Genomic DNA, 12,537 nt, shown 5'->3' on the forward strand with positions numbered 1-12,537 from the left:
TCTGGCGACCCGAGACCTCAATTATTTTGCTCTATTGTCGGCAGCACTTGCTGGCGACATCCTTTTTTTTTTTTTTTTGTCTTTCGGCCAACCCTTGGATTTCTTCCTGTGAACAGAGCAGCGGAGGGCGCCAGAGAGTCTCTGATGGTATATCCAAACACATCTCTGATGAATTTCGACCACAATATGCTCTATTCTGCTCCATATCTTCTCAAATCAAACGCAAATATATGCAAATAATAGATATATCATGAGTCCTAGAAACTTACGTGTTGTCAACTTGCCAGTTAACATGGACAGGACCTGCTTGGTTTTTCATCTTGTGGTAATATTATGTCTCCTTAGGACTTCCATAGCACGAACCAAGAACATCACAACTGACCAATCTGCACTTCGTGCCTTAAAATCCCATGTTACATTTGATCCATCAGATGTGTTGTCAAGAAGCTGGATAAACCAAATCCCAGTGTGCAACTGGACTGGAGTGAAATGCTCGTCTCTCCACCAAAGAGTAGTGGCCTTGAACATTTCTCATCTGGGCCTTCAAGGTAACATTCCTCCACAAGTCGCAAACCTCTCTTTTCTCAATTCAATCGACATCAGTGGCAATGATTTCCAAGGCAACTTGCCTGAGGAGCTGGTACATCTGCAGAGACTCAGTTATATCAATTTCAGCTTCAACAAGTTCAGTGGAGGGGTTCCTTCATGGCTTGGTTTTCTGCCTAATCTTCAATACTTATATTTGGCAAATAACAGTTTCACAGGTATTCTTCCAAGTTCCCTGTTCAACGCTTCCAAATTGGAGGACATGAGAATTACTTACAATCAATTGGAAGGTATTATAGCTGAAGAAATTGGTAATCTTGGCAATTTGAAGATCTTAGATTTGCAAAATAACGAGCTTATGGGGTCTATACCCCGGAACCTTTTCAATATTTCGTCGTTGCAAGTAATTTCTTTGAGCGACAACAGCTTAAGCGGTACTCTTCCCATGAATATTTGCACTAAGCTTCCAAAGCTTCAAGGAATTTATCTACCACGCAACCTATTATCAGGCCAGATTCATTCACGATTCAAGAATTGCACGGAGCTTCAAATTCTCTCACTGTCCATCAATAATTTCAGTGGACAAATACCAAGAGAGGTTGGAAACTTGACAATGCTAAGCGTATTGAGTTGTGGATATAACATGTTTGAAGGTACGTGTCTTCATGAGAGTCAGCTGCGTTTTATTAACTCATTCTGAATGTATATAAGCTCGCAATGTCCATAGTTTCTCTTGAAGTTTAACTCAAACAAGTATTATGCATTGTCAAAAAGAGATAATAACTGTTGGGGCGGGGTATCAGCCATACTTTTTCCAATATATCTAGCCTTTCATGCTTGCGATTTCATAAGCATTGAATCATGCAGAAAACGTTCCTGGTTCCATAGTTGTTGCCATGATGGTATAATGACCTCCTTTTTGGCTTTTTCCTCCATGGAAGAATATTACTGAGTTACGCTCGAGACAAACACTCAGTTGCAGCCCGCATTTGCTTAAACTAATTTTTGTGTATCCTCAAATTTTGGCAGGCCCAGTTCCAGCAGAAATTGGCAATCTTCAGAAATTACAGGCTTTGGACTTCACTACGAATTTCTTAAGTGGTCCCATTCCCAAATCTTTATTTAACATGTCAACCTTGACAAGTATCTCATTTACTCTGAATAACCTTTCAGGGAGTATTCCACCTAATATAGGCCAACAGCTGCCGAACCTTGAAGAGTTATTGCTTGGAGTTAATAAACTAAGTGGAGTTATTCTTGACTCGATCTCAAATCTTACAAAATTAAGTCAGTTGGAACTCGGACAGAACCAATTTACTGGTTCAATTCCTACATCACTTGGCAGTTTGAGGTTCCTTGAGTATCTTAGTATTCTTCAAAACCATTTCACTTCTGATTCTCCTTCAGAATTCAGCTTTCTTACATCTTTGACAAATTGCAGGAATTTAAGGGTTCTAAGCATATCAGAAAACCCCTTAAGTGGGGAACTTCCTCCTACCATAGGCAATTTTAGTAGCTCTTTTCAAAACTTTTATGCAACATTATGTGGAATTAAGGGCAATATTCCACATGAAATTGGTAACCTTAGCAGTCTGTTACTGTTGAATCTTGATAACAACAGCTTGACTGGACCACTTCCAGATACACTCAAAGGGTTATCAAATCTTCAAGGATTAGATCTTCAAGATAACAGAATATCAGGGTCCATTCCGAACCATCTGTGCACTTTGAGGCATTTAGCTATAGTACAGTTGAGCAGAAATCAATTCAGTGGTCAGGTGCCAGATTGCTTTGGAAATATAACTTCTCTAAGAGAACTTTATTTGCACTCCAACAGACTGAACTCCACATTCCCAGCAAGCCTTGGAAGGCTGAAAGACTTGTTATATTTAGAGATCAGCTCAAAATACCACCCGAAGTTGGGAATCTGAAGGCTGCATTAGCCATTGCCTTGGCAGAGAACGAATTTTCAGGTAACATTCCAACAACACTAGGAGGTCTCCAGAACTTGATCAGTCTCTCATTGGCACATAATGAATTACAAGGTCCTATCCCAGAGACATTCAGCAACCTGTTAAGTTTGCAATTATTAGATCTATCTAATAACAACCTCACAGGCGAAATACCTACATCATTGGAATCGCTTTTGCAGTTAAAACATTTCAATGTGTCATTCAATGAGCTACAGGGAAGGATTCCATTAAATGGTTCTTTCGCCAACTTCACATATGAATCTTTTATGTCAAACAAAGCATTATGTGGTGGTCCTCCTTCATTGCACTTCCCTCCTTGCACCGTCCATTCACGACGTGGATCAAAGAAGAAAAGGTTGCGTCTAGTGGTATACACTCTGATACCATCAGCATTGATGATTATCCTCATCACCATTTTGTTGGCTATCTTGAAGAAGAGGAGCAAAAGGGCAAATATCTCTGGAGTGGAGTTATTCCCCACGATTATGCATGAAAGGGTATCTTACCGTGAACTCCAGCAGGCAACTAATGACTTCAGCGAAAGCAATTTGATTGCAATGGGGGGTTATGGTTCAGTTTACAAAGGGGTTCTGGAGGATGGGGCACCATTCGCAGTAAAGGTTTTCAATTTGCAGTTAGAAGGAGGATTCAAAAGTTTTGACACAGAATGTGAAGTTCTTCGCAATCTTCGGCACAGAAATCTTGTTAAAGTCATCAGTAGCTGCTCTAACCCAGATTTCAAAGCTTTAATCTTAGAGTATATGCCCAATGGGAGCCTAGAGGAATGGTTGTATTCTCACGACTGTTTCTTAGATTTCTTGCAAAGACTAGATATAATGATCGATGTAGCTTCTGCATTGGATTATCTGCATCATGGTTATTCATCTCCAGTTGTGCATTGTGATCTAAAGCCTAGCAATGTTTTGCTAGATGAGGATATGACAGGTCACCTGGGCGACTTTGGAATTTCCAAGTTACTTGGTGGAGGTGAAATTACAGCACAAACAAAGACACTCGCAACAATTGGCTATATTGCACCAGGTAACTAAAACTTCTGCCAATAGAACTTAGACTTATGCACCTTTACTATCCTAATCTGGAAGTTCTTGCTCTTATTGTAGTTCTGTTCATGTCCCTAAGTCTTAACTGCTCTGGTTGACAAAGATGATACGACTTCGATTTTTTATTTTTTTTTTTAATGTAGAGTATGGATTTGAGGGTGTAGTATCCACAAGGTGTGATCTCTACAGCTTTGGTATTCTTTTGATGGAAACCTTTACAAGAAAGAGGCCAACTGATGAAATGTTTGGCGAAGATTGCGGATTGAAGGACTGGGTGATGGATGCGCTACAAAATTCAGCAAACCATTTCATTGATAGCAACCTAATTACTGTGACGGACGAAAATTCAAACAAAAAGGTTCAATGTGCATTATCGGTCATGGAATTGGCCTTGAGGTGCAGTGCTGAATCACCAGAGCAGCGCATAGACGCAAGAGGTGCTTTAAATGAACTCCGAAAAATAAAAGTTGTCTTTCTTGCAGATTGAATTTAAGAACAAATGGACACAAACAACAATCACAAGTAATCAGATTTTTTGGGTGGGTGTAATATTTTCATCTGGATGCATCCTTAGTGGTACAACTTGTCGAACCATTAGGAAGTAGGCAAGTAGCATACCCTCTTTGGTTCACACATGCTTCTGTAAGTATTAGATTGCAGCATGCTCGGACAAGCAAGTGTTCACACAGCACTAAATTGCTGCCACCGTATTGTTGCTATGAGCAGGGTATACGTATCACATGTTCTTTGCCCTTTTGGTGTCCAGAAAAATAAAAACAGGATTATAATCATGAGATCATGTAAAACAACCCGCTAACTGAAGAGACCTCCGAGGCAACTATTTCATATGCCGAAGGTTCTAACCTCTCACAGCGTGACTTCAGTCTCGAAGGACAAGTTGACAACATCAAGTCGAGGAATTAATTTGCACGACCGTCAGGCCTTAAAGAATCCCAAAGAACTATTGCTACAAAATGCATCCTTAACATGCAAAAACACTAAATGGCCAAGAAAAGTACGAGTAGTCAATTCCTCCCAAATTGCTAACTTTGTTCCATAATTTACTCGAGGATTTTGTACAAGTTACATATTCAGTCTTTGCCTAAAACCTATAAGCTGCTATGAGCAACTTATACAGCTTCTGCTTCCACATACATCTAATCGTCAATGGCAAGATGTTTTTACACTGACCAAGTACACAGTAGTACTTGAAATGTTACAACACAACTGTTCTTTTATGAACTGAAGGGCAATCAAAATTTCACCGAGCAAGAACCACAGCCATACGTTTCTATCTATGCTTGAATCCTGCTCATAAGTCTCATCGAAAGTGACCGGGCTTCAATTCATTAGCTGCAGGGGCGTCAATTTTGGCAAAGGCAGAAACGATTACAAAGTTCCCCTTTTGCAGGTATCACAGGCATTTCTATCTATGGCTGGAGTCCCGCTCATAAGTGTGTCAGAATGTGACGGGCTTCAATTCATTAGCTGCACGGGCAACAATTTTGGCAAGGCGGAAGGATTACAAGTTTTCCGTTTGCAGGTACCACAGGCATTTTGGTGTCTAGTAGCTCCACAAACTACCAACACTCTCATGGCACCAGTCCCCCAGCCAAAAATAGGAAATATCCAGAGGCATCGAGTTCAGGTGTAAGCATCTCTGCCTGCGTATGGTATAGCTTCGAACTTGAATGTACTCAGATATAAATAGAATTCACTATATTACATGGAGGGAAAGCAAACAATTGAAATGCGTGGCCCCATCCACATTAAAGAAAACTTGGACATTGTTCCTTTCCAAATGTTCACAAGCAGACAGCTAAGTGTATTACAACAGAAGACGCTGTTATAATTGCTTTAGCACTCAGTAAAGCTGGTCATGCATAGGCACTTTTCAGACCAAGGATTTAAGTCTGACCTACCTTGACAACCCTGTTAGACACATCTATCAAAAAACTAGAAATAAAATGGAAAGAGCTCAGATACAACATCCACTTATAAAGCCTTGGCCCAAGAAAACACAGCTACCAACGTATAAATGTTCAAGTGAATTCGTCTGTGGGGATGCAAGCATAACTACAAAAGGAACATCAACACTTCCCCATTCTTGTAGTTGTTTCAAAGACATGACCATTAAAATCCAAGGAGCAGTGCAATAAAGCATGCCTGGACTCTCATCCGTAATCACACAGTATTCACACACTAAAACATAAGACTGCCAAACACAAGCGAAAGAAACAAAGTAACACCTATGTTGCAAACATTCAGATTCATTAACAGATCCAGTACAAATTAAAGGCCACAAGTCAGATTATGGAAGATAAGGTGAGTTAGAGAATGTATTGAATACGCAAGGCATAGCCAATGATGCAAAGTAAAAGAACAAAAAGTCAGGATTGACATCTATCCATTAAAATTTTCTCAATAAAAATAAGGTTTTGAACTATTAACACCAGTCGTCAAAACGAGCATGCTCCAACAGCATGTGGCACCAAAGCAATTCACATTAGATATCATCAAGTCAAGTCACAAAGGAATATTCATCTACTTCATGTGAACTTATGCATCTGTACAGACACAATAAAAACGTCACCATAAATATGTGCATTTGTATAAGAACAACGCATTCTTCACCTAACTTTCACATTTCCAATTCCCACTGCTCTAAAAACTAATCAGGAAGGAGCCCCTTTTGTATTATCCAACAAAAAACACTTAACTAAATCATAATTTTCCTCGGCAAAGAGGGTCACACATAGTTATATCTGATCTTAACAAAATGCTAGTAAGAAAGAAACACCAAAATTTATAACCAAAGAAAAAGATACTAGAGACAGTGTACTACATTTAGCCCCTTTTAGTTTCCCAAATATATGTAACCCTTTTGACGAAGAGGTCAAACAAAACAGCCACCTACCATCATGACATTAGCAGAGCTTATTGAAAGATATACACAAGTGACCTTTCAGCCTAGTTGAATTAATGTATTGTGGTTGTTATTAAAAAATTAAAACACAATTAAAAAAAAAAACTCAAAAAGCAGATTAATGAGAACCTCCTAAATTCCTCCTTTATACCATCTCTCTCTTCCTCTTATTTTCCTAAAATAGATCCAAAGAAACATTATGAACTGCTGATACAAGCTCAACAAAAGGAGATCAGAGCTAGAGATGACTGCAAAATAAGAGTGGAAAACAAACTGTTGGTTATACCAGATGGGATGAAGAATGAGAGCAAGTTGATGGAAACCAGTGGTCAGCTGAGGATAACAAAAGGAAAATGATATAAGAATGGAACACATGCTGGTGGTAGTAGGACACGCAACAGAACATAATAAAGATGTGGCAGGTTGGATAAATTTACTGGCAGCGTGACAGAGAAGCAAAATTAGTGGAAGCTGAGATCTTTTATGTGGATCAGATACCTTGATGCCACTATCAAGGTTGACGAGGTATTAGTGGCTCTCAATACAAGAGAGAAAAGAAAGGTGCTGATAGTTGTGAATGGGGACTTTGGAATGGCAGCAATGGAAAGGTCAGGAAAGTGGTAGAGGAAGGGCAATAATAAAACCAATTGACAGTGACAGGCAGGTAGGAATATATAAGATTTGCTGGACTGTTGGATCATATGTTGCTACAAGTCTTATCAAAAGTTTTCTATCAAGTCAAAACAACGATTATTGACGAAATTTTAAACCTTCGTTTTAACTCCCTAGTCAACAGCCATTCTGTTGACGCATCCAATTTAGGTGTAGAAAGGACACTGAGATATGCGTATTCAATTAATAATAACTTGTTTCACAGATGGAGTAGGAAATGGTAGTCAAGGAAGAGAAAAGAAGTAGCACTGGCAAATGCAATCTCAACATAGTTGCAAAAGCCAACATCTACCACATCACAAAAACTTAGGCATTTAGTGTTAAGGGGAAGCAGATTAATAACAGATTAACGACTCAATTTCATATCAAATTTAACAGTTCAAAAAGAGCACCAAAACAAAAGAAAAAGAATAAGATAAAATGATATGAAGAAGCACAAATCTCAGCTTTTTTTTAATTTCAATAACAGACAATAAAAATACCAGTAACAACTATAATTATATTAGAGAAGAACACTACTACAAGAAACATTCCACAATCCAGTAAAGTCACATAATACAGCAACTTCTTCAAGTAAAACCATGAACTAGCCTAACTCTAGCAAATATCAAGTAATGGCCACATTTCCACAAGGAGCAGATAGAGTGAAGCAGCAACAGATGTACAGCAGTCCATTTATCAACCAAAGATATCATTGTCCGCAATCACTGAAATCACCACAACCATATAAAGCATTTGCGCCCAAGCTCTCAAACACCTGAACAGATACCCATGCATCAACTCAATCCATTAATAGAATTTCAACATAAACAAGTTTGCAGACATAATCTACAAAAAAAAGGAAAAAATATAGCACATGTGCAAATGAACTTATATATCCACAAAGGTTAGAGAGAAGACATCAACAGAAGTAAAGGTGAGATTCAAGGCTCATTTTCAACACTTAAAATACACTACAAGCAGCTCCTTTGAAATTGTTAAAGAAGTTAATCTTATAAAATCGTTGAAATCTAAAAAACTCTCTATGTTTTGAAAAGCTCAAGGCTATATAAAAAAAAGCAACCCAATGCCTGCTTTCAAAATTAGATCTCGTTCCCCAAAAAAATGTGCTTATACCTTATTATGAGCTGTTGACAAAAGGCCCCTTGCAAATTAAAAATGAGTTTTTCTTAGTACAGGGCTTGTTTGTGCAAAGAAAATATAATTTCATGTGAGGCATATTCACTCACCTTGCCAGACATGGGACTCCAACAAGGGAAAACTACATGCAAACAGCAAGACAGTCAGCACATAAAATGACCAATCTCAAAGCTCAAAAAGGTGGAGCAGAATGAAAATCAAAACTACTTCACAAGTAATTTGATGATTTTTTTTATTGCAATTAAACTACAAAGACATGCCGATAATAACTGAAAAATAGAGTGAGCTCATTCTTCAACAAGTCAAAATATCACGTGCTGTCCAAACTAATGACGGAAGGTTATGAAAGAAATAACTTAGATTCCCTAGAAAGAATTGGAATGCAAGTCACTAATCTTCAACCACATGGAGATTCCAAAAGCAGCTACAAGCTTTACTTTTGCAACCTAAACAATCAACTATAGGTAAGGCAGGAGGGTAGTTGTTGTGCCCTGCTAAGCACAGGCAAAGCAGGAGTATTTCGTGAACTAATAAAATAACAGTTACATCATACATGCAAAAGTACTAGCACAAGCAATCACTCAAACATGCATAAAAAAGAGATGGGGAAAAATCTTAGAAAGACGGGAGAAAAGCTCAAAAGTCCCCAAAAAACCAGTCCAGACGTTACATGATCGAATTCAAGGTGACCCAGATAGTACCACATTTCAAATCTAAATGACCCGTAATCAATCATAATAAGCCATGGGATCAGTTAAACAGGAAAGCTTAAAAGATGTAGCTGAGGAATAGAAACCAACAAGAAGCATGAAGCAACACAATAAAACAAGAAGCACCAAATAAAGAACAAAACACACGTGAAAAGGAAAGGAACAAGTGCAACACCAAACACTGGAGGAAAAGCAAAGACAGAGGAAAACTACAAAACATATGCTCAATGATTATCCTTCATAACAAACTACAACACTAAGGGAAAACAGCAAACACTTAGCAAAGACGAATAACTAAATGAAACCAATAAACTAAAAGGAAATATCATAACAAAGAGTTACCTCAATAGTACGGTGGCATGCCCTGGTACATCCCACCTGGTGGAACCCTAGGTCCTCCTCCTTGCGGGTTTATCTGTGATGGGTAAGTTGATGATAAAGCATAATTCCCTCCATCAGCATACCCTCCAGATGTTGGCATCCCACCTGAGGTGGGAGGCATCCTGTACCCACCACCAGGGTTATTCAATCCACCAACACCACCATACTCCCCAGACCCTGCTCCTCCACCACCACCATACTGTCCACCACCCTGCCCATATCCCCCAAAGCCAGTCCCTTGCCCAAAACCCCCAGGCCCGCCAACCCCAGCATTCAGCTGTGGAGCCTGAATCATCCCTGGCTGTTGCTGAGGCTGTGGCGGCTGCTGCAATCCAGGACCAGAATACCCTCCATATGGCCCATATCCACCACCATGAACCCCATAAGTCCCATCACTGGGAATTCCTCCAGGACCAGCATTCGGCATCCCCGGCATTCCGCCTCCAGGCCCAACATTTTGGGGCTGCTTCATCTTTTTATTATCAGTAGCCAATTTACACACCACGACATGCCCATCAATAACCCTGTTTGGCTCCATCAATGAAGCTCTCGCTCCTTCTTCCGTCTTATAAACAAAAAAGGCAAAACCTTTGACCTTTCCAGTCTGCTTATCAAATCCAAGCGGGCCCTCCTCAATCTCCCCATACATTGCAAAATGGCTCAACAGCCTCTCAGAGGATATCTCAAAAGGAATATTGCCAACATAAATCTTCCTCAAAGACACATCAGCTGATTGTGAATTCCCTGAATTACCCGCTGCAGCGAGCTGCGTAACCGTAATTCTCCCATCGATTTTCTTATTGGGTTCTTTAAGCGCTAAAATAGCAGCATCAATATGCTTAAAGGTAACAAATCCATACCCCTTCGACTTCCCGGTGTTCTTATCGCTGATGACGATAGCTTCATCCAATTCGCCGTAAGTTGAGAAAACAGCACGGAGCTTCTCGGTGTTGGTTTCCCAACCGAGACCGCGAACGAAGAGTTTCCTTTGGGCCGGGTCGGAGTCGGCGACAGAACGCACGGCTTCCAAGACATCGGGGTGGCGGACGATGGCAGCACGGATGATGGGAAGGAGTTGTTCCTTAGTGAAAGGGTCCAGGATTTTGCTGACGTCTTCCGGCGATAACGGGCTCGGGAAAGGTGGTAGGGTTGCATTCGGGTCGGCGATGAGGGAAGTCGGCGCAGGGTAACCGCCGTTCTCTTCCGTTTTGCGTTTCTTGGAGAGATCCATGAGGTTGAGAGACATGGATAAAACCCTAAGTGGGAGAAAGTAAACCCTAGAGAGAGAAAGCGAGAGCAGGGTTTGGCTTGAGAGAAACCCCTTCGGTTGGTAACAGTTTTCAGAGGCAGCAATAGCTACTAGTCCGTAATAAATAGAGAGATATTTCACCTTCAGAAACAAATTAGAAAACCTTAAACGAAGAGGATTCCCTCTTTTTTAAAAAATAAAATAAAATAAAGGAATATTAATGGCACTTAATTTTTCACAGTGACACTAATGACCATTTGGATTTAAAATTGCTAAAACACGCCAGGAAAAGATAGCAAAAAAGTCATTTATGGAGAATTTATAAGTACGTTTTTATTGTTTCAAAAAAAAAGTACGTTTTTATGGTATAAGTAAGATTGCTAATGGTTTTTTCCCAATTGATTATTTTGATTGATTAAAGATTCTGATTTTGGATAACCAATTTTTTTATATTCTTTTTTGCTTTTGTATTTAGAATATAGATTATATTCTTATTTGCTTTTGTTTTTAGAATATAGATTTTTTAATAGCCAAAAAAAGTTAAAATACATAATTTACCAAAAAAAAAAGTTGTTTTAACTCATTCTGATTAAATTCTATGATCACTCTGTGTAATCAAATTTTGTAAAATTTAAAACAACAAGAACAAGACATGAGAAAAGATACCAAAAATTCATTAACGAAGAATTTACAAGTACTTTTTATGGTATTAACAAAGCTTGTTGGATCTACTGTCCATGATATCTAGGCTTCACATTCCAAATTATATACTACTTTTTTTGGGAGGACCAAAAACAACATTTTGTTTTCTCTATATCTCAACCAAGCTATGTACGCAATAATGATTGTGTGGTTGATTTAGCTTTGACATAATTTTTTTTTAAATTACTCCGATAATAGAATTTGTTTTTGCGTGGAATTGATACTACATTGTTGCAATGTTGTAACTTATTTTAATTTGATTTCTCTCTCTCTCTCCATATATATATATATATATATATATATATATGTATATATATGGATGAGATTATTTTTCAAGTGATTATTAGTTTCTTAATGAAATTCTACCATTCAATTTGGAACCAAGAAAAGAAATAAATAGATGATGCTGCAAATTACAAACGGTGCTTGTCCACAATAACTGGGCTGGTGAATTGGGCTTTGTCAGCCCAGATTAGTTGCAGATCCAAATCAATCATGGACCCCTACATGCCCAAAAACTGGTGTTCGAGCTTTAGCCCAGCATAAATTAGCTCGAAATGAATTGAGTATTTTATTTTATCGTCGTCATGTAGACTAAATGGGAATAAAATTAGAAAATGGCAAGGATACTCAGAAAATCATTTAATCCTTTTTACCATTTCTTTTCACTTAACTCTAAATGAGATTGAATGAACCGATTAAACCAAAAATAAACTTCTAATTCATCTTAATTTCTCGTGAGAATTTTAGAACACTGGTGGTGACGGATGCAAGCCGTTCAACACAGTGCTCATTTTTTTATAATGATTTTGGATAGGAAAGGTACTTTATCTGTTGTGATGGAATAAAGTTAGAACACTGAAATTAGGTTTCGTATTTCTATAATATGAAGGAAAGTCTTTTCGACCCTAAAATCAGGGTCTCACGAGTTGAATTTTCTCTGACTCAAACCAATTTGTGCAAATCTTATGGTGTAGAGAGTTTTGCTTAGTGCACATGTATAAACGCAATGGTGTACGTATCGAACTCGAGCACATTTTTCCTGTTCAAAGTTGGAATCTTTTAAAGACGAAAGGCTAACATCCTCAGGTTGCTTATCTACAGGCAAAAAGAGACTGAAGCTCTTCTCAAAAGAGTGTATTCTCATGGGAGCTGAGCTGATGCTTTATCCTTTTCT

At 38.7% G+C, this 12,537-nt stretch overlaps 2 protein-coding genes across 4 annotated transcripts; one reads left to right on the forward strand and one right to left on the reverse strand.

The window, feature by feature from the left end:
- The first annotated feature begins 250 nt into the window (after nucleotides 1-250).
- LOC113757310 (putative receptor-like protein kinase At3g47110) lies at nucleotides 251-4,137 on the forward strand. The gene is made up of 4 exons (XM_027300671.1): nucleotides 251-1,199; nucleotides 1,576-2,324; nucleotides 2,384-3,560; nucleotides 3,724-4,137. The coding sequence occupies exons 1-4, from the start codon at nucleotides 251-253 to the stop codon at nucleotides 4,065-4,067; spliced, it is 3,219 nt and encodes a 1,072-aa protein (XP_027156472.1). The 3' UTR covers nucleotides 4,068-4,137.
- Nucleotides 4,138-4,602: 465 nt separating this feature from the next.
- On the reverse strand, nucleotides 4,603-10,740 carry LOC113760481 (UBP1-associated protein 2C-like). 3 transcript variants are annotated; one of them, XM_027303068.1, is made up of 3 exons: nucleotides 9,371-10,740; nucleotides 8,408-8,439; nucleotides 7,605-7,935 (listed from the first exon to the last, which is right to left on the reverse strand). In XM_027303068.1, exon 1 carries the CDS (start codon nucleotides 10,653-10,655, stop codon nucleotides 9,372-9,374), a length of 1,284 nt encoding a protein of 427 aa, XP_027158869.1. In that variant the 5' UTR covers nucleotides 10,656-10,740; the 3' UTR covers nucleotides 7,605-7,935; nucleotides 8,408-8,439; nucleotide 9,371. The 3 variants fall into 3 exon arrangements, with proteins under 3 accessions (XP_027158871.1, XP_027158869.1, XP_027158870.1); XM_027303070.1 differs by lacking the exons at nucleotides 7,605-7,935; nucleotides 8,408-8,439 and adding an exon at nucleotides 4,603-5,244; XM_027303069.1 differs by lacking the exon at nucleotides 8,408-8,439.
- Between the last annotated feature and the right edge of the window lie 1,797 nt (nucleotides 10,741-12,537).

The sequence above is a fragment of the Coffea eugenioides genome, chromosome 2, assembly GCF_003713205.1.
Source record: "Coffea eugenioides isolate CCC68of chromosome 2, Ceug_1.0, whole genome shotgun sequence".
Lineage (NCBI taxonomy): Eukaryota > Viridiplantae > Streptophyta > Magnoliopsida > Gentianales > Rubiaceae > Coffea > Coffea eugenioides.

Bases quoted from the DNA above. Each gene is read 5' to 3' on its own strand.
- LOC113760481 (XM_027303070.1), bottom strand. From the start codon at position 10,655: ATGTCTCTCAACCTCATGGATCTCTCCAAGAAACGCAAAACGGAAGAG.
- LOC113757310 (XM_027300671.1), top strand. From the start codon at position 251: ATGAGTCCTAGAAACTTACGTGTTGTCAACTTGCCAGTTAACATGGAC. The intron at 2,325-2,383 runs GTGCCAGATTGC...GCACTCCAACAG, and splicing joins GAAATCAATTCAGTGGTCAG to ACTGAACTCCACATTCCCAG. The intron at 3,561-3,723 runs GTAACTAAAACT...TTTTTAATGTAG, and splicing joins AATTGGCTATATTGCACCAG to AGTATGGATTTGAGGGTGTA.